The following is a 21,367-nucleotide window of genomic DNA, read 5'->3' on the forward strand; positions in this document are numbered from 1 at the left end:
AAAATTCACTGATTTTCCAGCAAAAATGATAGGATACAGTCTCTCCTCTTCAGCACGCGGGACCCACATGTCTTTTAGGCCAGGGCATGGGCCCTGCTTGCTACCAGGCCTCTTCCTGGGATTTGGGAAGCTCAGCCGTCAGCTCCCCTCCCAGGGCTGCTCTTTACTGAGCTGAGTGTCCTTCTTCTAAGCTCCTCCTCCACTCCTGGCATCACTTGAAGGTGCAGCAGTATGGCACTACTCCACCCCAGAGCAGCTCCTTAACCCCTTCTAGACTGGTTTATACACGCTGCATTGGGTCTACAGGGCTCTGTCCTTAGTCCCCTTATCTTCTCCGTCTCCATCTTATCTGTGAGTAATCTCACCTGAAAACAGAAATTCAGCTACCATATTTATGCTGACTCACAGATCTACCTCTCTTCTCCAGACCTGTCTCCTTCTAAAGCTAAAATCTCAGCCTGTCTCTCTGAAATCTCCTCATGGATGTCTAGCGGTTAGTCAAGTACAACATGGCTAAATCAGAGCTCTGAATCTTCCCCCCTTTGCCCTCCCCACTACGTTATTTCCCAGTCACTGTGGACAAAAATACCATCCTGCCTGTGACACCTTCTCTAGGTCCTCACCTCCAAGCTACATCTAAATATTGCCAATTCTTTCTACATAACATCTTTAAGATAGCTGTGTGGATGGATAGGAAAGACTAAAACTGTTGTCCAGGCTCTCATCATCTAGCACAGTGTTTCTCAAATAGTGTTCCGCGGAACCCTGGAGTTCCGTGGGCTGAGTTGAAGGGTTCCGCGAAAAAGCGGAACTGCGCCGCCGAAATTAAGAGAAATTGCGCGCCGCCGAACAGCTGATGGCACACCGCCTAACAGCTCACGGCGCCGCCGAAAACAGCCTACACCGCGCCACCGAAAAAGGGAAAATTCCCCAGACTTGTTGGCGGAGGGTATGGCATGGCCGCACAAGGGTTCCGTGGCTAAATATAATTGTGAAACACTGATCTAGCATTTTGATTACTGCAACATCCTTTTCTCTGGCCTTGACAAATGCAATCTTGTCCACAGATATCCATTCAGAATATTGCTGCAAAGATAATTTTTCTAGTCCGTTGCTTTGACCGTTGCTTTTGACCATCATTAAAGATCTACAACCTATCCTAGCAGATGATCCGTCTCTCGTTCAGGCAGTGGGCGGCAGACCCATCCTGGCTTACCGACAGCCCCCCAACCTGAAGCAAATACTCACTAGCAACCATACACCCTACAAAAAGTCCAATCCAGGAACCTATCCCTGTAACAAACCCCGTTGCCAGCTCTGCCCACACATCGACTCTAGTGACAGCATCACTGGTCCTAAGCACATCAATCACACCATAAGGGGCTCATTCACCTGCACATCCACTAATGTTATATATGCCATTATGTGCCAGCAATGCCCCTCTGCCATGTACATTGGCCAAACTGGACTATCACTACGCACAAGGATAAAATCAGACATAAAAAATAATAATATCCATAAACCAGTGGGAGAACACTTCAATCTTCCAGGGCACTCTGTCGCTGACCTGAAAGTTGCTGTACTTCTCCAAAAAAACTCCAAAAACAGACTTCAAAGAGAAACTGCTGAGTTAGAAATTATCTGCAAACTTGACACATTCAAACTGGGTTTAAACAGGGATTTGGAATGGCTATCTCATTACAAGTAATTTGCTCTGATCACCCATTCTCACCTTCTATTCAATGGTTGTCATTAGGCCTCAAATACCCGGCTTTTATCCACCTACCCCATTGTTATATATGCCCTTGGATATGTATATGTTGCGTCCTATATATGTTACCTATTTGCTGTATCATTTCTACCAACTGCATCTGAGGAAGTGAGCTGAAGCTCACGAAAGCTTATGCCTGCTGAAATTAAATTTGTTAGTCTTTAAAGTGGTACAGCACTCTCGTTGTTTTTTTCATTGGAGCTGTGTTACTGCAAGTGTACAGGGCCATTAACCTCATTCTGCTACCGAGGACTACGAGTCTTGGAAATGTGCATGAAATAGTGGATGGCTCCACAGCGATGGGATTCCCTAACTGTGGTGGAGTGATAGATGGCACACATATCCCAATTTTGGCCCTAGTCATCTTGTGACGGAGTACATCAAGAGGAAGGGGTACTTCTCTATGGTACTTCAGGTGCTTGTGGATCACCATGGTTGTTTCACTGACATCAACACAGGTTGATCAGGGAAGGTGCATGACACATGCATCTTCAAGAACACTGGCCTGTACAGAAAGCTGCAAGCAGGGACTTTCTTTCCAGACCCAAAAAATCCCAATGGGGGATGTTGAAATGCCCATCGTGATTCTGGGAGATCCAGCATACCTCTTACTGCCATGGTTCATGAAGCCTTATATGGGCAACCTGGATAGCAGCAAGGAGCACTTCAATAACAGGCTGAGCAGGTGCGAATGAATGTGCGTTTGGCAAATTAAAAACTCACTGGCGATGCCTTTATGGCACGTTAGACCTCAATGAGGAAAATATTCCCATGGTTATAGCCGCCTGCTGTGTGCTCCATAATATTTGTGAAGCTAAGATGAAAATTTTCTATCCTGGGTGGAATGCAGAGGCAGATCGCCTTGCGGCTGACTATGAACAACCAGATGTCAGGGCTATCAGAGGGGCACAACGGGACCATTTGAATCAGGGAGGCCTTAAGGAGCCATTTTGTCTTTGTAAACAGCACTGTGCTATGCTATGACTGCTATTCACTGTGTATCAATGTGAGCTGCAACCACCATGTGCAAGAGACAAATAAAGATTGCTCATTCTTCATAGAGTATGTCTTTATTAAATAACAAGTATACACGACACACAAAGCTGGGTTGGAGGGGAGAAAGCAGCGAGGGCAGTGTGAATTATGACAGCTGGGTGTAAGTCCAGCTATCATTCTGGAAGTTGTCTGAAGGATTGGCGTGAACGGGGTACCAAGACGGCGTAGAAGTTTGGTAGGGCATGGAAAGCAGTTCTGTATTGGCTGCAAGGGGTGGTAAGCACGCATTAATTCAGTCTGCAGTGTTATGACTGACTTTAGCAGCTCCGTTTGCTTTTATCATGCACTTGTGACCTGCTATCACACTTGCTCCTGGTTTTCCCTCCTCTCCTGCCTATCCATTTTTTGATTTTCGGATGCAGTGTGTCTCCATGCCCCTTTTTCTTTTTTTTTTTTTTTTTTCCCCTCCTCAGAGGACTGGAAGAGTTATGGAACATCTCCTCTTTGCTTCTCCATGGTCATTTTCTTATCAGTTGCAGGCACTTGGCAGGTGTGGGGGGGTTTCCCCTCAAGCGCACATCTGTAGAACCACAATAAACAATGAACAGAAGCATTATTGTGAGTGTAATAACTGCATTGATTCATTACTGTGAAATACGTCTCTTTCTCACTGTCTCCTGGCAAGCGCACAGCTTGATGATCAACCAGGGCATGGTGAGTTGTGCCCGGAGGGAGGGGACACTCAAGCTCAGGAAAAAGTTCTGGGTGGTTATTTGGGGTATTGATGTAGGTAGACAGGGACAAAATTCCAAATTATGCCACCGTTTTCCAAAGGCGGGGGACACAGAAGCCATCTCACTCCTGAGAGTAAGCAGGGATGATAAGATGCATATCATCCATGCAAGCAGCTTTGCCTGTGCACCACTTTGGTCCCTGCACAAGTGATTGCCGATTGGCATGCAAAAGTTTCCTACAATGGAGGAAGAAACAAAACATCTCTGCCGAGGAATCTCCAACAGAGGGTTGGCGAGTACCTCAAGGAAAGTTTCCTAGAGATCCCTCTGGAGCAGTGTTTCTCAAATAGTGTTCCGCGGAACCCCAGTTGAAGGTTTCCGCGAAAAAGCGGAACCGCGCCGCCGAAATTAACAGAAATCGCACACCGCCGAACAGCTGTCAGCACGCTGCCGAAAAGCCGCGAGCGTGCCGCTGAACAGCTGATGGGGCCGCAGAACAGCTGTGATCGCACCGCCGAACAGCTGATGGGGCCACAGAACAGCTGTGATCGCGCCGCCGAACAGCTGATGGCGCTGCAGAACAGCTGTGATCGCGCCGCGGAAAACAGCTTAGAGAGCACGCCGCCAAAAAGGGGAAGTTTTTCTGGACTTGTCAGCGGAGGGTATGGCATGGCTGCGCAAGGGTGCCGCGGCAAAATATAATTGAGAAACATTGCTCTGGAGGATTCCCGTGAAATCTCGGTGTGCATCAACACACTTTTCCACCACATTGACTAGCTGAACAGGGGAATGGGAAGCACAAGCAAACACAGCTACTGTTGTGCATTTCTATCCCATCAACCAGCTGTATAATGCAACAAAGCAAAGAACAGCTGTACCTCAAGTAACCGAGTAGCATCAGCTCAAAAAAATCACTTACCTGAGCTCCCCTTTCCTGCATCCTGCCCGCCAGAACTGTAGGGCTGGGACTGACTCAAACACTCCTGGGTCGAGAAGAGGTCCTGGCTCCCCCATGTCACCAAATGACAAAATCCCCTGCTCCACATCATCCTCCAACTCAGCCGCCTCATCCACATCTTCTTTGTCAGGGTTGAGTCCGGTGTCCGCTGCCTCCAGATACGCAGAGGTATCCACGGGTCTCTTGGTGGTGGAGGAGAGGGTCACCACCAAGGATGGCTTCCAGCTCCTTATAGAAGCAGCAGGTCTTTGGCTCTGCACCAGAGCAACAGTTTGACTCCCTAGCCTTTTGGTATCCCTGCCACAGCTCCTTGATTTTTGCACGGCACTGCAGCATGTCCCATTCATAGCTCTTCTCTGCCGTTAAACAAGAAATCTGACCAAAGTCCCTTCAGCTGGAGCGGAGCTGGGACTGCACAGCTTCCTCTCCCCAAATGCTGATCAAATCCAGAAGCTCCAGTGTGCTCCAAGTGGGAGAGCGCTGGTATGTGGAGCCGCCATGGTCAGCTGGGAAGATGAGGTGTGAGCTCTCCACGCCGACCAAGCAGAATGTGGAATTTCAAAAATTCCCAGGACTTTAAACGGGGGTGGGGTGGGGTGGATGGCTGCAGGGCAGCAGAGTTCAAACTGATGGCCAGAGCAGTCAGGATGGGCATTGTGGGATACTTCCTGGAAGCCATTTACCATGACATAACCGAGCACAGTGTCTACATTGACACTTTGTTGCTAAAAATTTGGCACAAAAAGCTCTACGCCTCTCATCAAGGTGGTGTTATTTTTCACAAAATCAGGGGAGCTGGGTCGATGGGTGAGGGATTGCAGTGTGTACTCCACCACTGTTCTGGCACAAAAAGTTGACTTTGTTTGACAAAAGTCTGTAGTGTATACCAGACCCTACACTGATGGGGAACCCCTCCTGTCAGTGTAGGCAGTGTCCACACTGAAGTGCAACAGCTGTGCCGCTATAGTGGTTTAAGTGTAGATAAACCCATAGTCTTTATTGAGCATGTGTGAAGGGAAATTTTTCAGATGCTTATAACTTGTCCAAATTTGGGTAGATTTTCACAGAGGTGGCAAAAGGCACATCTCTGCCACAAAAACCAATCCCTTACCAAATTTCACATCTCTGCTCCAAAGTATGGGAGGCCAACCACTGTTCAAGTCACGTGAATTCTTTAACATGGTCAGGCCAACATAGTTTTCCCTTTCCTTGTCCTCAGAAACAACTGAACCATTCTGGTCAAAATTTTCCAGAGAAAAAACAGGTCAGCCTGAGGCAGACACTTGGCATGAAAAATTTCAACTGAATCAGTTAAAATTTGACAGTTATAAGCAGTTGCAAACAGTCTTACAATGGGTAGTGTTGGGCAACTTTAATAAAAAGCAGCATTATCATCCCTGCATATGATGTATATTATTTTTAAAATGCCAAAGGGAAAAGAATTTAAATTTGCATATACATGGAGATTGTTCACATGCATAAATAAATAAAAGTAATGCTTGAAGTTTCCAACAAGCAGAAATGTATAAAACCAGGAACATCCTGTCAGATCTGCATGAAGGGAGGATACATGGTGACCTTTAGCAGTGCCCTGTCTGCCATTGTTTTGTTTGGATGATAGAGGCCATATTTTAACTAGAAACTCCAAAAAAAAAAAAACACATTTTAAAAACTCCAGTGAACCTGCTCCCACAAGTTAAACATGAAGTCTACAGATTATCAAAGTATGTTTAGCAACTATAATTGGGTTCAAATTATAAACAATACAATCCACAACACACTTTTCCTGCAGTGTTCTGTGTGTGCATTTTATACCATGCTAGCCACAGTACTTAGCAGTACATCATGGTCACTCTCGAAGTCCCGGCTGATGAAATTGCCCTAAATTGTATTTTTTGCTCAAATATTGGAATTATTTCACATTTAATTTCATCCACGAGTGACATGAGGCGTGCACACAGGTCGACATACACTACTTCAAACAGTTCCGGCTCCGGTGAACGTGCATCCACGTCTGGAATCCACATAGGAACCAGGACTCAAAGATGAAGCCCCTTCAAGCACTAAAACGGCCTCCATCCAGTGAGTGGCCTTCGCTTCCCCATGACAAACAATTGTAAAAACACACCATGTAGCACTAGCTTGGTTAACACTGTTAACATTAGCTGTGTGGGGGTGGAAGCTGCACACTGACAGAAAAATCCATCCTCATGTGCTATCCTCCTGTCTCCCCACCCCAGTCTGCAGCAACAGCAGGGCTGAGAGGGGGTGGATACTGACAAGTCCCTTCAGATAAAGTGATGCTGGCCTCAAGCTCTGCAGATTACACCCAGCCGTTCCCACTCTGAACCTTCCTGACGCCACTCCCCCAGTCACAGCAACACAACAGATCCAGTGCTCAGGCTGGCATTGGCTACCAGCACAGAGCAGAGTCACAGAGCGCACAGCAGCCATGAATGCTACCTCAGGCACTAACTTCTTTTAGTTTACCCTACAAATCAGCCACAGTTGGGGGGGGGGGGAGGTGCAAACTGCTTAGTGTGGCTTCCCGCCCCCCCAAGCTCTGGCCCTGCCCACTGTGTTTTGCAGAAGTGAGCAAAGCATCCCATGTAACCATATTTTCCCTCCACTTGGCCCCAGAAGGGCTCTTCCCATGTATTTTTTCCCCTCTGTGCTGTGCAACATGGGAGAAGGAAACAAAGACTAGAGTAAACCTGGGGAGAAAAGGTGTTTGATACTTGGCTCTCCCCTGGTTCCTTGACACTTAATCCATTACTGATTGACCTTTCATTTTCCCCTGAAAAACTGAAATTGCTTATCCAATATCACTAGTTCTTCAAACCCTGAAGCAGCCTACCCTGCCTCTTCTGTTCCCTGCCAGCAATCTACCTTTCTCCACTGCTTTTGACTCAATGTAACAAGCACGGTACATATCACCTGCTAATTTCCAACTAGCCCCCATAGAGGAAAAGTCTTTCTGCTCCTACCAGCTAATAGAGTAACTGTGGTTTTGGTCTGGGGTTCAAACACTGCAGATAATACAGGGAAAGGGAGAATCACTATATCAGCAACTTGGAAGAAGCGCATAGGAAGTACAGGTAATCCTCCTGGAGGTGCTGAGTTCAAGCTTTTGGAAAGAGAAAATATATGGCAGACAGAAAGCAAGAAAAGGTGACAAGCTGCAAATGCCATGAAGAATGACACACATACAAAGGTAAGGGATGCAACTAAAGGGGCACCATCACGTAAAGAGGATTTACATTTCACTTACTTGGAGAAAAAAGGATTTGCAGAGATATCACAGAGGACAAATGATTTGTCTCTTATTTTCAAACAACATAAATTCAGCCACTTATTGTATTGAACTAGTGGCTTTATCCAGCAGAGGCCAGGCACACATGATTCACTCACCAGCAGGCATTCTGTGTGCATTGATCCTAGTCAAGTTTATAAACTGAGAGGCTGGAGTCAGATAATGATGTGAATTTCCCCATGCTGAGCAGAAGCCTTTTAGTGCTTAGTGAGAGAGAATTCACCATGCTGAGTGATTAGAATATCATATCCTTCTACAATAGAATATCCTTCTACTAATCCTTTTGTGCTTTCCAAGCCAAACCACTTTCAAAAGGTCTTAAGGAGAGAAACTTGAAATGGGCCTGACTTGTTCTCACTGACATCCTAACATCTTTTTATCATAGTAGTTATGGCTTTAAAATCCTACACTGAAGATGTTTCTCTAGCATGTTAGAAGAAGAACTCTTTCAAAGTTCTTGTTTAAGCAGCAACAACAAAAATCAATCTACCATATCCTACTCAATACATAGAAAAATATTTGATTTCACATGCAGTGAATGTATTTTTGGATGTTTTGTTAACTCTGCTTGCACAACACCTAACACAACAGGGACCCCCTGAGGGTTAGTGTAACACAAATAATAAATGACAACTACACTTTGAGCTCAATTTGGCAAAACCTAACTCTGATGTCCCCTGCTGTGTGTAGCATGCAAACCTGCCATAATTGTGCTAAATTTTAACGTTAGTGACTGCAGAGTATAAACTCATTTTATTTTGCCCCTGGAAAATCAAGATGGGAACAGACCAGTAAGCATAACTATACTTCTTTTTTTAAAATAAATTGAAATTAGCACTAACCCTAATTTTGCAAAGAGTGTTAAGAAACAGTAAGAATAATAAGTATGAGCACACTGTAAAAATCAATAATTTAGTCATATACCGAATAATGATCCTGAAGTAATACAATAATATGTATTAATCCAAGAGCAGCTGGAAAATAGTAGGCTAGCATCCAGATATTGTAATGCCTCTGCTGTGCTGTCCAATAAGTCCTCCTGTAATTTGTCTTTGTAATATCTCATCACATATGAGAGTTTCCCCTCAAGCATTCATCCCTCTGCTATACTCAGTTTATCAAATACAAATTCTATGTTACACTCTGTTCTCTTTATCTCCACATACTTTATTCTACTGCTGCCACATCTTACTTAACCCAGGAAAGTGGATGACTAGATTGGACACCAACTGAAAGGCCAATAAAGTACTTGCTGTGGCGCTCTTTACCCCTAAGAGTGACCTTATGACCTTCCCCGCATACTCAAGGGGTCTGGTTTTCAGAGGCACTGAACATCTTTAGCTCCCATCGACCTTACCTGGGTTGGTGAGTGCTCAGAACTCCTTAAAATTAAGCTATAATTGTGCCTATCTTATCTTGAAAGTTCTAAATAACTCCAAATAACAATAACCAAGATGTTTCTATTTAGGGTTTGATTTTGACAGAGTGGTTGAAAAACATCTTTACATGAAGCTACCAAGCAGATATTTTGGCACATTATCAGCAGTCAGCAACACGGTGCCAAATTTATGCCTACATTCTCTGTGTGAAGCTGACCTCTGGGGATGTTGACACACACTACAGAATAGCATAAATACATACTAAAAAACTTTATACTCAATAAGCTCACTGAATTGGCAGCACAAATACAAGGGGCTAAGTCATAAGTCAGTGGATGCCACATCCATAGAAATCTTTGGATCAAATCCAGCAGGGAGGTAAATGATGTAAGCTGGTAAGGAAACAGATATGAGTGAGTGCATGGAGTAAAGTGACATAACTTGGATTAATTTGCCATTTAGGTGGTTGCAAAACTAGTGTAATTTCATGTGTGATGTGGGAATAGCAGTTAAAACATCTATAGGTAAAGCTAGGAAAGCGATAGCCATACTAGGCTAGAAGCTTCTGGGATTCTGCAAATGGATGCAAGGCTCTTCTGGTAACCCACCCTCTTATCAAGATTTAGAGCCCTGCATAAAGCTGCAATGCCAATTCTGCAGACTTATTGTATATGGTTAATTCTGTCAGAATAGAAGAGAGATGGATGTGACTCTGGTCAGAGTGAACAAGGGGCAGAGACAAAGAGAACTTGCAGGAAATCCTAGGAACAGCTAGACTTGAGCAAGAAGCTTGGACTGTGGTTTTTGCTCTGTCCTTATGATGTGAGAGATCAATGAAGACAACACTGGGAATGGGAGCAAATTTCACAGTCTGCAGCTTGTGTAGATTTTACCTGGAGTGGGGTGAGAACACACCTGGCTCACATCTGCTCTATCTTCGACTAAGCTCTTTGGAGCAGGGACAGTCTTTTTGTTGTGTGTTTGTACAGCTCATAACACGATGGGGTCCTGGTCCATGACTGGGACTCTCAGGTGTTGCAGTAATACAGGGGTGGCCAACCAGTCAGAGATGAAGAACCAAAAAATAGCTATAGATACCGCAAAGAGCCAAATCGCGCTGATCCGTCCATTTTGGCGGCAGCTTGTCAATTTCACTTTGGCACCCCATACAATGCACAGAGCAAAGAGCTGCATGCGGCTCGCGAGCCGCGGGTTGGCCACCCCTGCAGTAATATAAATAATTACAACAATAATAATGCACCCTGCTGTTAGTTGCTTTTCTTGTTGTAAGTTACACTTATTTGGCACATCCATAAAAATATCAGATTGGTGCATGTTGCAGTACTTTACCACTTACATCTGTTTTCTAATCAAATTACGTCCAAACATGTAATCTACCATATTACTTAAATCAACACAGATTTTGTCACAAAATAATTTTACATAAAATTTAAATACTACTTAAGAAAAAGTGGGCATTAACTAGTGATCAATTACCATGAAACTCCTGGGCAGTAATATTACATAGCCACAGGCATTCTAAAAGTGTTTCAAGAGATTAATGTTCACTACATTGCAAACGAAAAGAATCAGGGCCCCACCTAATGCCCATTGAAGTTCATTGAAAGACACGCCCCCCCATTGATATCAATGGTCATTATATCTTGCCCTTAAGGACTTGCCATTTACTGCACACTGACTGACATTTCTTAAACTCAAAACAATTTGTAGAAACGATTGGGTGAGACTACCAAATTATTGGCCAAATCATCATGTGTGCTCAGTCATGTGTTCCCCTCAGTCAGCTTTGAAAATCTTAACCTCCAGATTTAAACTGGTTTTCTGTATGTGTGTGTGTGCTCACTGTTTTTAAAGTTAGCTTGGCAGTGAAGCCACTATTCTAACCATTACAAAATTATAGCATTACTATATTCTACCACTGTTCTTCATTGGAGAAGATCCTAAATATGTTCTGATAACCAAGCAGTCACTCTCCATGATAAACAGCCATTTTATTGTCGTCAACAGTTACAGAAGGTGTTGGCCAAAATTTCTCCTCCCCCCTCACTCCAGTATGGTGCAGTGTTTTCCACCCCAGAGGCAGCTGCCTTCACTAGTGCGCTGTGTATATTAGTTTGTTTTGAGATCTTTAAGAATGAAAAGTTCTATATAAGGTAAAATATTATTTGCATCTTTCAACTAGTCTATGAGGATTTGCTTCTATTTTCTTAATCTGCTTTAGAATAACAGTTTACCTTGTCATAATAGTATCTGAGTGCTCTGCTCAGTTTGTCATAATTCATATTAGTTTTGTTTTTTCTGAGTCCCCACAGCTTGGCCACCTCTTCTGCTTTGAGTAGCTTGAATTCTCCATCATTGGATGTCCAACAGATCAGGTGCTCATGTTTCTGATCCAGCAGCAATTGCAATAGGAACTGCCACAGTGTGATTGCACTCTCCATACCTACAATGGACAAAAGATAGCACCGGGTGAAAGGCATTCAGTAGCACAGATATAGGCTCAAGGTTCAAGTCAACTCTAATCTTCATGTAGGATTAATTCTACGTAGTTAAAAATAGTTTGGCAAAGGAAGGTGCAAGACACTGAAATATAATTCTAAGCACAAAAATACAGAAGACCAGCACTCCCATGTCACAATTCTAGCTGTAACATTCTTCCCCCTCCCCCATTATTATTTTTTTTATATAAAAGATATACACCAGAGTAAAGGGAAAGTAAAACACTGTACATGAAGTTCACATAACCCCAGTGTCATTTCCAGGCCCTTAGCACCTCCCATCTCAATTCCTGCAACAACCACCTCTCTCTGGCCTCCTTGTTCCCACATTGCTCCTTTACAGTCCATACAAAACATGGCCCTAAAAATCATCTTCCTTGTCCACCAATCTGACCATGTCACTTGCCTTTTTGAACTCCTCCACTGTCTTCCCATATCAATACAATAGGCTCCATAACTCTGCCTCTGCCTACATAGTCTCATTGCATCTCTGTCACCACTCCTTAATGATGCCAGGCTTGATACTTCATCAGTCTGCTTTTCCATTTCTATGCCAGTTCCCACCCTCAGAATTCACTCCCAGAGTCCTACCCTCTCTTCAGGAAAACCTGCTTCTTGTGATCCTTGCAGTATCAGTAAGGCAGTAATTAAATTAATTTTTTCTATTCATTTAACTAAACATACATTCTGCTGTGAAGTGACCTGCCTTAACATAGTGACTGCGTAATCGTATTACTGTAATCCTCTCTCTCTGCTGTTTTGTAAACTTCTTTATTCCATCATGTCTGCACTTGGACAGTCAGCTCTTTGGAGCAGAGACCATATAATTTTATCTGTAATGTAAAGAGTCTAGCATACTTGGGAAGTGTAAAATAATTCCCAAAAAGTGATTCACCTTAAATTTTCCATCAGTTATGTAAGAAGTATTTTGCCCTTCAGCATTGAAGGTGGAGTTGGCAGCGAGGAGAAAATTTCAGAAGTGCCCTAAGTGACTTGGGGAGAGTAAATCCCATTTTTCAAAGTGATTTAGGCATAGGGTAAAATTTTCAAAAAGTCCTGAGGACTTTTCTACACAAGAACATCCAGGAAAATTAATCCAAATAAACTAAAAATGTGAATTTCAAGTGGATTAATTAAACCACATTAAACCTGTCTGAATACCCTCAGTTAGAATTCAGGTGGCTTTAATTCACTTTCAGAGTGACTTAAACTAAACTGAATTAAGACCATTTTAATTCTGAATAACAGCATCATGCACAGATTAAATACAGTTTAATTAACCCACTTCAAATTCACACCTTTAGTTAATTCATATTAATTTTCATGGCGGTCCCTATGTAGACAGTCACTCCTCTTTATAAGACCCTGTCTTCTATTGCTGATCTAGTAATAGAAGAACTAGGACATTTTAGAGAGTCACTGTTCTGATTTGGCATATTTGGTGTGCACACATTTAAATCAAGATTCAGGATTGTTAACACTGAAGGTCAGGCTATTGTTACAATCAAAAATTCATTTTCAACTGACATTTAAACTAGAAAATTAAGCAAGATTTTTCTCACTTTCAATTATTTTGAAATATGTCAACATGTAGAATATTACACCTAACCACTGGTATATGTATCAGTGCTAGTCATTCAGGCTTTTATGACTGCTGCTCTAGGCATCCAAATAGGATAATTAGTTGCTAGCCCTAAATCGGGAAAATAGGAGCTGTAGGGCCACTAATTCAATATTTTTCTTAGCCCTCGCTCATGTTTAATTCTGACCTTGTTTCACGTATCTGATACAGACATGAGAATCTCAGTATTATCAGGTTAACTGGATTTTTGTAGTAACCATTGTCTACATCTAAGTCCAGCAAACTGGGAATTATCCCAGAAATAAAATTATTAGGGTCTAGATCAATAAGGTTCTAATATTATTTTACAGTGTGGCCAGTGTGTAGGCTTACGGCTCTACATCTCTGTTTGGTGTGACTGCCACAAGGTGGCACAAGGCTTCTAGCTATTCAACCATGTGAGACTATATTAGTACCTGTGTAAGCAGCTCAGTGAACTCTAGGTTTTCCTCTTCACTCATATACATCCGGGTGTTAAAGAATTAATGTTTGTTGCTTTTCACTCACGAGAAAAACAATCCACCAGGTCCTATGACAACTAAAATGAAACTTTTCATGTAGAATATTTAATGACATAAATAAATAATTTATTCTTCACTAAAGTTAATTTAATGTGTCAGCTAAAGATACTGGAGAATTTAGTGAATATCTTTAGAGGGAAGGCAAAATAGAATTGAAAACTTACTTTGGTCTAAATAATTTCAAAGCACACACACCAAAAAGGAGTTTGCCAAATTAGTCTGTTTTCTTATGACGGCAAAGGCCTCGTTTATCCATTACATTTGGAAATTCAATTTGAATACAAAAGGTAAGAATACAGCCAATGATTCCCAGCTGTGCAATGTAACAATAATTTAGTCTATGACAGAGGGCAGAGGTCCATGGGGAGCCATTCCAGTCTCTTGAACAAACCTGTATTTAAGTTAAATATAAAACGTATATTTAGAATTAAAGGCACAGCAGTTATTTGGTTACATATATTTTTATGCACATTTTATGTATTTTTATACAAATACCCAATTTACCCCATATAGGGTAAGAAAGCAGATATAAATGCATATATAGATACAGATATTTAAAGTTACACTATTTACTCTAATAGTGACTAAGTCCCTTTAAAGCAGATATACTCCATTGGATAAATAAGTATTTAGCGTTCCATAGTGGATTATGGTTAATCATGTAACTCTATTCATCTGGCTCTCACATGTATACACTAGCCCATGGAGTTAAAAAATCTGTTTATTTTATTACACTGTGAGCATGCTCATAATCATATTGTTAAAAAATGCATTTTTATTTGGGTTTCTCCTCTAGAAGTAATAATATACACTATAAAGAAATGTCCTGCACAATTTCAGTTTACATCTGATGCCTCTTTGCAATGACAAAAAGCATCTGAAATCACCAACTACTTTCACTCTAGGAAATTAAAAACAGATTAAAAAATCTGTTTTAGACTTTTTTAAAACAAATCTCCTGGGCTAAGACCTTGTAGACAGAATTTCAGCTGAAGAAATTGAAACAGGTAACAGGCTGTGAAAACACCAACACAGCCTTCACAATCATGATGACATAAATCGTATTACTAGAGGTATATCTTCACTGATGGCGGCGAATTTGCCACAGATCGATTTCTCAGGATCGACTGAGCGGAAGTGAAGACCCGCTCAATCAATCCAGAAATTGACTTAATAAATCCACCCCCAGAAAAAGAGTAACGCTGTGTCGATGGGAATGCATTTCCCATTGGCGCAGTGTAGTGGAGACGACGCGCAGAACGGACTTTAGGAAGTCGACGAAAGATACTTTGCTGGTAAGTGTAGACCAGGCCTAGAATAGTTCAGACACACAATGTGCATTTCGCTGCTTTTATAGCTTCAGTATATCAGAGGAAAGTTTAATTGGACCTTAACTGATTTAGAAGTGTGTTTCGTTGCAGGAGCTTCCAGACCCTTCAGCCCTGACCAAGAGCGTGTATTTAGGTGGTGTAGGTAATGACAACTATAGCTAAGGTTGCTCAACAGTTTCCATTATAAACCCTGTTTCCAGTTGCTTGTCATTTTCACAAACAAACTATACAGGCTGAAATTTCCTATTCTGGATGTCTGCCACAGGCTGATTTTTTTATTTGAAAGTTTCAAATAAAATGGATCAGCTGTTTCTAAGGACATGGTTAAGGAAAAATATATGGAGCTATGAAAGAAGAGGAAAGGGGATAGAAGCAAGGGAGGGGATAGGACAGGGAAAGACTGGGGGAGACCGAAGGGTCTGTAATCTGTAGAGAACACTCCCCTGCAGAACTTGGAATAGACTCATCATTCCTTTGCTGTCTAGCCAATAACAGAAATCTACTGGCAAAGCATGGGTGTCCATTCCCTCTAGTGTCAGGTTCACATAGAAGATAACAGCCTTTTACTGCCACCGATTATTCCATTAGTTCAAGTAATACATATAGATCCCAACCTTGCTGTTCACCCACATGGAGGAGGGGAGGGTTCGATGTGGTTCTACATGATACATTTTTTTTCAATTTGTTTTTTAAAATCTGAAGAAATTCCACCCAAAAACGCTACATTAAAAGAATGTTAATGTTGCAAAGCCAAGCTTTTAAGGTTAAAACATTAGGTTGGTTAGGGTTAATTCAGTCCCCTTGCGCATATGCATTATGGTACGATCTTTAATTATATGATCATATGCCATTTTCACCACAGCACCCCAGCCTCTTTCACTGCATAGGGTGGACTGAAGCTGTTATCTGTAGGATCCTTGCTTCATTTGTTGCAGAAGCTGGAAGGTGTGTTGTAAATGAGGCAGGGAACAGTAGGAAGAGAAAGGACAGTCTCATGGTTAAGGCAATTGAATGGTGCCATGGAAAAATGGATTCTGTTCTCACTTCTGCCACAGAGTTCCTACGTGACGCTGGGCAAGTCACATAAACCAAGATATTCACAGGTGGCCATTAATTGTAATTAATTCCTTGGTTTTTGGGTATCCAACTTGACACACCTGGCATCTGATTTGCAGAAGTACTGAGCAACTGCAACTGAAGTCAATGGACGCTCTGCTCTGAACATATAAAGTGCTATAAAAAATAGCAAAGGCTCTGAACAATTAGGTCCAAGGTATCTCAAATTAGGCACACAATATTAGTTAACTCTGTTACAACTTTGGCTTCAGTCTCTGTCCCTCAGTTGCCCATGTGTAAAACGAGCATACCAGTACTTCACCAGCAGGGGTGCTGCAATGATGACTGCATTAATGTTTGTAAAGAACTAAGATGCAGTAGATTCCACTGATCAGCAACCCCTCAGTGGAGAGCTAAAGGAAGGTGCCTTCCCTGGCTGCCGCACTGCAAACTGCAGCCCTGAGACATGCCGAGCACCAGCTGTAAGCAGGTTTGTGGGGCTGCGGCCTTGGAAGAAAGCACTACAGCTTCACGGCACTTCTCCCTGCGCTCTCTGGGCTGCGTCCTGTCCTGGTACCAAAGGCCCAGGCTCAGTACATCCATGCGCTTCCTTCCCCAACTGCAGCCCCGCTAACCTGCCTGTGGAGAGGGATTTCTACAAGCAGCAGGGATACTAGGATGTGATGAGCCTGAGCCCACAGTGCCAGGGCAGGATGCAGCATGGAGAGCACAGGGAGAAGTACCATGCCGCCCTATGGGCCCCCAGCACCCCTGCTCCCTGTAAATAGCCACCCCCTGCCAGCCTCTCTGCTGCCCTGCCTGCAACCCACCTGGATCCAAATGTACCAGCGCGTCCACCCCTGGCTGTAGTCCTGCAAACCTGAGTGTGGCCTGGGCTTTCCACAAAAGAATTGTCAATAGCTGGCATGCCTGAAAACATTCTCGTCAACTGGACAGTATCGGCTCCAGGCAGAATGTTCCTATTAACAGAATATTGTTATTAACAGGGTTGCTATTAAGCAGAATCTACTGTGCTACAATGAGAGCCCTACAGAAAAGCCGGAGGAAATTAATAGAGCTCGTTGGGAATTTGCGGTCAGAATGATTTTCCAACAGAAAATGAAGTTTCTGCAAAATCAAAATTTTTGCTGAAAATTTTCTATTTTTTGTCAGGAAAATCTACATGAAATATTTAATTTTGGATTGGGTTGACCCAAGTTGGCATATTTTGGTTTTTGAACTAAGCCGAAACATTTTGTTTCAAGTCAGCTCAACAAATTATTAAACTGTATTTCCTTGTCAGCCAAAGTTGTAATTTGGGCCCCCATTCTCTCCTATGGGCTGGCCTACCTGGAGAACTACACCTTCCCATAATGCAATGTGCATTTCCCTCTGATTGACCTATGTGGTGCATCATGGGAGTCAGATGGCTCTGGGTGTATTATGAGAGATGCAGTCAAGCCAGGAAGCCTAGCTCAGATACAACTACTATGAGGCAATGAGCCACTATGGGAAAATGCAGTATAATACTGAACTCTAACGTGAAACAAAGCATTTTGATAAATTTTGATTTTGGTAATGTCAATGTTTAATTTCAATGTTTGGACATTTTGTTTTGACATGTCTGAATCAAAATTTTTGAAAATTTCCATTCTACAAAAAATTTCAGAATTTCAACTTTTTGTCCCAATTTGTGAAAACAAGGCTGAAATGTCAGAATTTCTCCCACAGAAATTCCTAATTTTGCTCAGCTCTAGAAATTAATAATTTTTTACTCAGTGCAAGGTTTGATTAGTGTGCAGTAAATAATGCCTGGGGCCACACACTGAATGATGAGTATAAAAAGAAATACTGACATCTATCCTGTGCACTGAATGAGTCAAGGAACCTGTGGAAAAACCTGTACGTGATCAAATAATTAAAGAATGTATTGTAATGCATACGCACAAGGGAGCTGAATTAAGGTTGTGCAGGCAACCTTAATTCTGGAATTCCTAACTTTTTAGTGCTTGACTTTGCAATCTTCGTGTTCTTTAAATGTAGGGGTTTTTTATGTAGTATATTTGTGGAAGGGACATGTCCCACACACTGATGTCAGAAGTATTAGGTTGAGCTAAATGAGGATGAATAGTCTAATAAATTTTCCCCTGATGAGTACCATCTCCATTGATATATATAATTACATAACAATTGGTTGCCAAAAAATTATACCTGGAAATACAATATTCCATAGTAAAGGAATAATCTGTATAACAGGGATCCACAAACTTCTCAGGCAACTACCATAGTTTACCAAATTAACTGAATGAGAAAGAAAGAGGTATGAGGCTCTGGGGCCCAAACTTAAGGCACATCACTAACATAGGAAGCAGGCACCTAGAGTACTAGTGCTGACACTATGTGTCAGTGATTGGGAACCCACTATAGAGTACACAGATAGGACTTTGATAATATTATGAAAGATGCCCATGAAAATGCCCATTCCCAGAAATGCTCAGGAGATACATCAGCAATTATTATGCATTTACACACACACACTGTGCTGTATTAGCATTGCTCATTCCAGACAATTTATATTAATTTCCAGACAAAAAATGTAAGTATATTGGAGTTAATATCAGTAATTTGAGGGTAAAAAATTAAAACAAAATTAAAAAAAACTCATCTTACAAGAATGTTGTTGTTATCAAAAAACAACCATTAGAAAAACAGGAAATTCAGAGTTAAGGTTAAACTGAGCAGTCATTTTGTCTTTGCTTAAATGTTAATGACATGAACTGGGAGGCAGAAAGTAAGATACTCCATGGCAATATTAAGAGCTGTACAGCCATGGAATAGGGAGAGGTAGAAACTCCACAGAGTAACTAGGAAGAAGAAAGCCGGAAACCCTGTGGAGTTCAGGAGCTCTGCATAGTCCCTGGTTTCACAGCTGATTTACCTAAATCTGGCCCCTAATCCGAGGTCCTGTTTCTTCTAGGTTCGATGTCATGATTCTTTCTCTCTCCCCCAGATTTGCCTCTCTGTGGACTTTCTAAAATCAGTAGGAGCTGCTTGCTACAGGTCTTAGTAAGTCACTAGGAACTCATGTAAGCTTTAAAATCCATGGACATGGTTCTGCATATCCAGTAAGGTCAAAAGCAGCTCCTATTGACCTTAGAAAGCCCATAGAGGCCTGGGGCTGGAAGCAAAAATCAAGGTATGAAACCTGGGGGGCCAGATTTAATCAACAGGGTTGACTGGGAAGCCACACAGGCTGTAGAGCCTATTAGAGGCCAGTTAAGTCTGCAACGCTTGGAATGGCTAACAATGGTCAAATATGCACGTGAAAAGGATTAAAACACAGGCCTAGCCAGAGCAGGGAAATTAATTTAATTAAATACATTAAGAAATTACCAATTCCTTTTGCAGCCAGAGCAGCTGCAAAACATACAACTACTCCACACACACATTCACCCAGCCACCCCTCTTCCTACCATGCACACACGTGCATTTATGTCTCGTACAGGAAAGTACTTGTTTTGCAGGCACACAACATTTCTCTTTAAACAGATGTCTGTCTTCTTTTCAACTGGCCTGGAAAATGAATGTGTATTTTTTGTGTGTTTATTGCCTTTGTATCCTTTTCTGGCTAAGAGCACGTTTCTCTGAGCAGAATGACGTTGTGCATTGTTAGGTTTCTCATTCACGTTAGCATTTGCCTTCCTCTATTTCTGCAGGTTACAGGCAGGAAACTGGAAAATGGGCCACAGGAAACCTGGCCTCCTACATCTGTCCCAGCTTGTAATCGTAGCTCTGGTTTTATTTTGCTAAGTGTCTCAGGTTTGTTTTAACCCTTGAGATGACTACATTAGATTATAAAAGAACACAGCATGCTGTTAAATTACCTTATTTTTGTGAGGGGTTTTTTTGTTTTTGTTTTTTTTGTAATGTATTTTCTGGATACAAGAAATGAGGAGAGAGTTGAGTAAATTTTTTAAACAGGACAATGTCTGGTAGGAAAAAAATCATTATGCAAATTTTAAAAGAATGCATTTTTCACTTAAATGACCAAAATTATTCAATTTATTTGAATAAATATTTAGGGCTTAAAGTAAATGAATATTTTTAGAGAAAAATACATTAAAATGTAGTTTCTAGCTCATTTATCTTATCTGTTTATTTTCAGTTTATAAACCTAGTGCTATAGTGAACATCTATATTGAATGTTAACAACGTTCAGATTGCTTTGCTTATGCCAATTTTTTTTACGGTTTAATTGCTAACATAAGAAACATACTGCTTGTGGGAGAGAAAAATTAATTTTAATATTATCAAGAACAATATTTTTCAGGTATATTTATTATAAACATGACTCCAGTTGCAAATTAGAGCTGATGTTGATCTTGAGACAGATTGTTTCTAGAATAATTAGCAAAATCATTACATTTTTCCCTTGATATTGGTTTGTGTGACAACCAATAGATCATGAGAGGTTAAAGAAAGTGGCAAGTCCTATCCAAACAGCTACACAGGAACATTTAAAAAAAATAAGGCAAAAGTCTGAGTCAATCTTCAAAATATATTTCTCAACAGATATGTTTCAAGGATGACAAATAGGATGTGGTCAGTGAAAAGTTAGCATTTCTGCCAAAACAGAGAAAAAACAAATACCAGTTTGCTTACTTAGAAACTTTGTCAAATATTCAGCAAAGGAGATCTTACTACTAATTTAATTGACCTTGAAAAAATAAGCTTGCAAGTAAGTGTGTAAATATAGGTGTATTTACTTGAAGAAGAACTTTCTCTGATAAATGCCAATAAAATTAACTAGTTCTGCAGCATATAACCACCACACTTTAGGGAACTCTTTATATACACAATACAGAGTGTTGGTAATTTTTCCACATCCAGCAACTGGAATGTTTCCTGCTAGAGCATCCTCAAAGTTTTTCTATTGTGTTGAAACTGCAAAAACTTTCTAAATCAGGACTTCCTCCTATTATATTTTAGTGGCCTCTTTCTGGGAAATGCAGATTCAGGTCAAAAAGTAGGAATTCCTGCAGCACCACCCAGTGGAAACATTAGAAAAAGTTAAAGATTGACCCAACACAGAAGTTCTGAGATGGCTTTAGAAGAGCAGTAATACAGCCACACAATTAAGGAATGTTAAGGGTGTTTCAAAAACACAC

The 21,367-nt window shown here is 41.6% G+C and overlaps 1 protein-coding gene across 1 annotated transcript in view; it reads right to left on the minus strand.

Annotated features, from left to right (window-relative positions):
• The window catches only part of ELK3 (ETS transcription factor ELK3), a 65,393-nt gene that overhangs the window by 31,330 nt on the left and 12,696 nt on the right, over positions 1-21,367 (minus strand). Inside the window, exon 2 of the mRNA XM_067559773.1 lies at positions 11,407-11,615. Within this exon, the coding sequence (XP_067415874.1) occupies positions 11,407-11,613 (207 nt within the window). The 5' untranslated portion in view covers positions 11,614-11,615. The remainder of the gene's footprint in view (positions 1-11,406; positions 11,616-21,367) is intronic.

The sequence above is a fragment of the Emydura macquarii genome, unplaced genomic scaffold (assembly GCF_026122565.2).
Source record: "Emydura macquarii macquarii isolate MOO-44397 ecotype Brisbane River unplaced genomic scaffold, CSIRO-AGI_Emac_v2 contig_2205, whole genome shotgun sequence".
In the NCBI taxonomy this organism is placed as follows: Eukaryota; Metazoa; Chordata; order Testudines; family Chelidae; genus Emydura; species Emydura macquarii.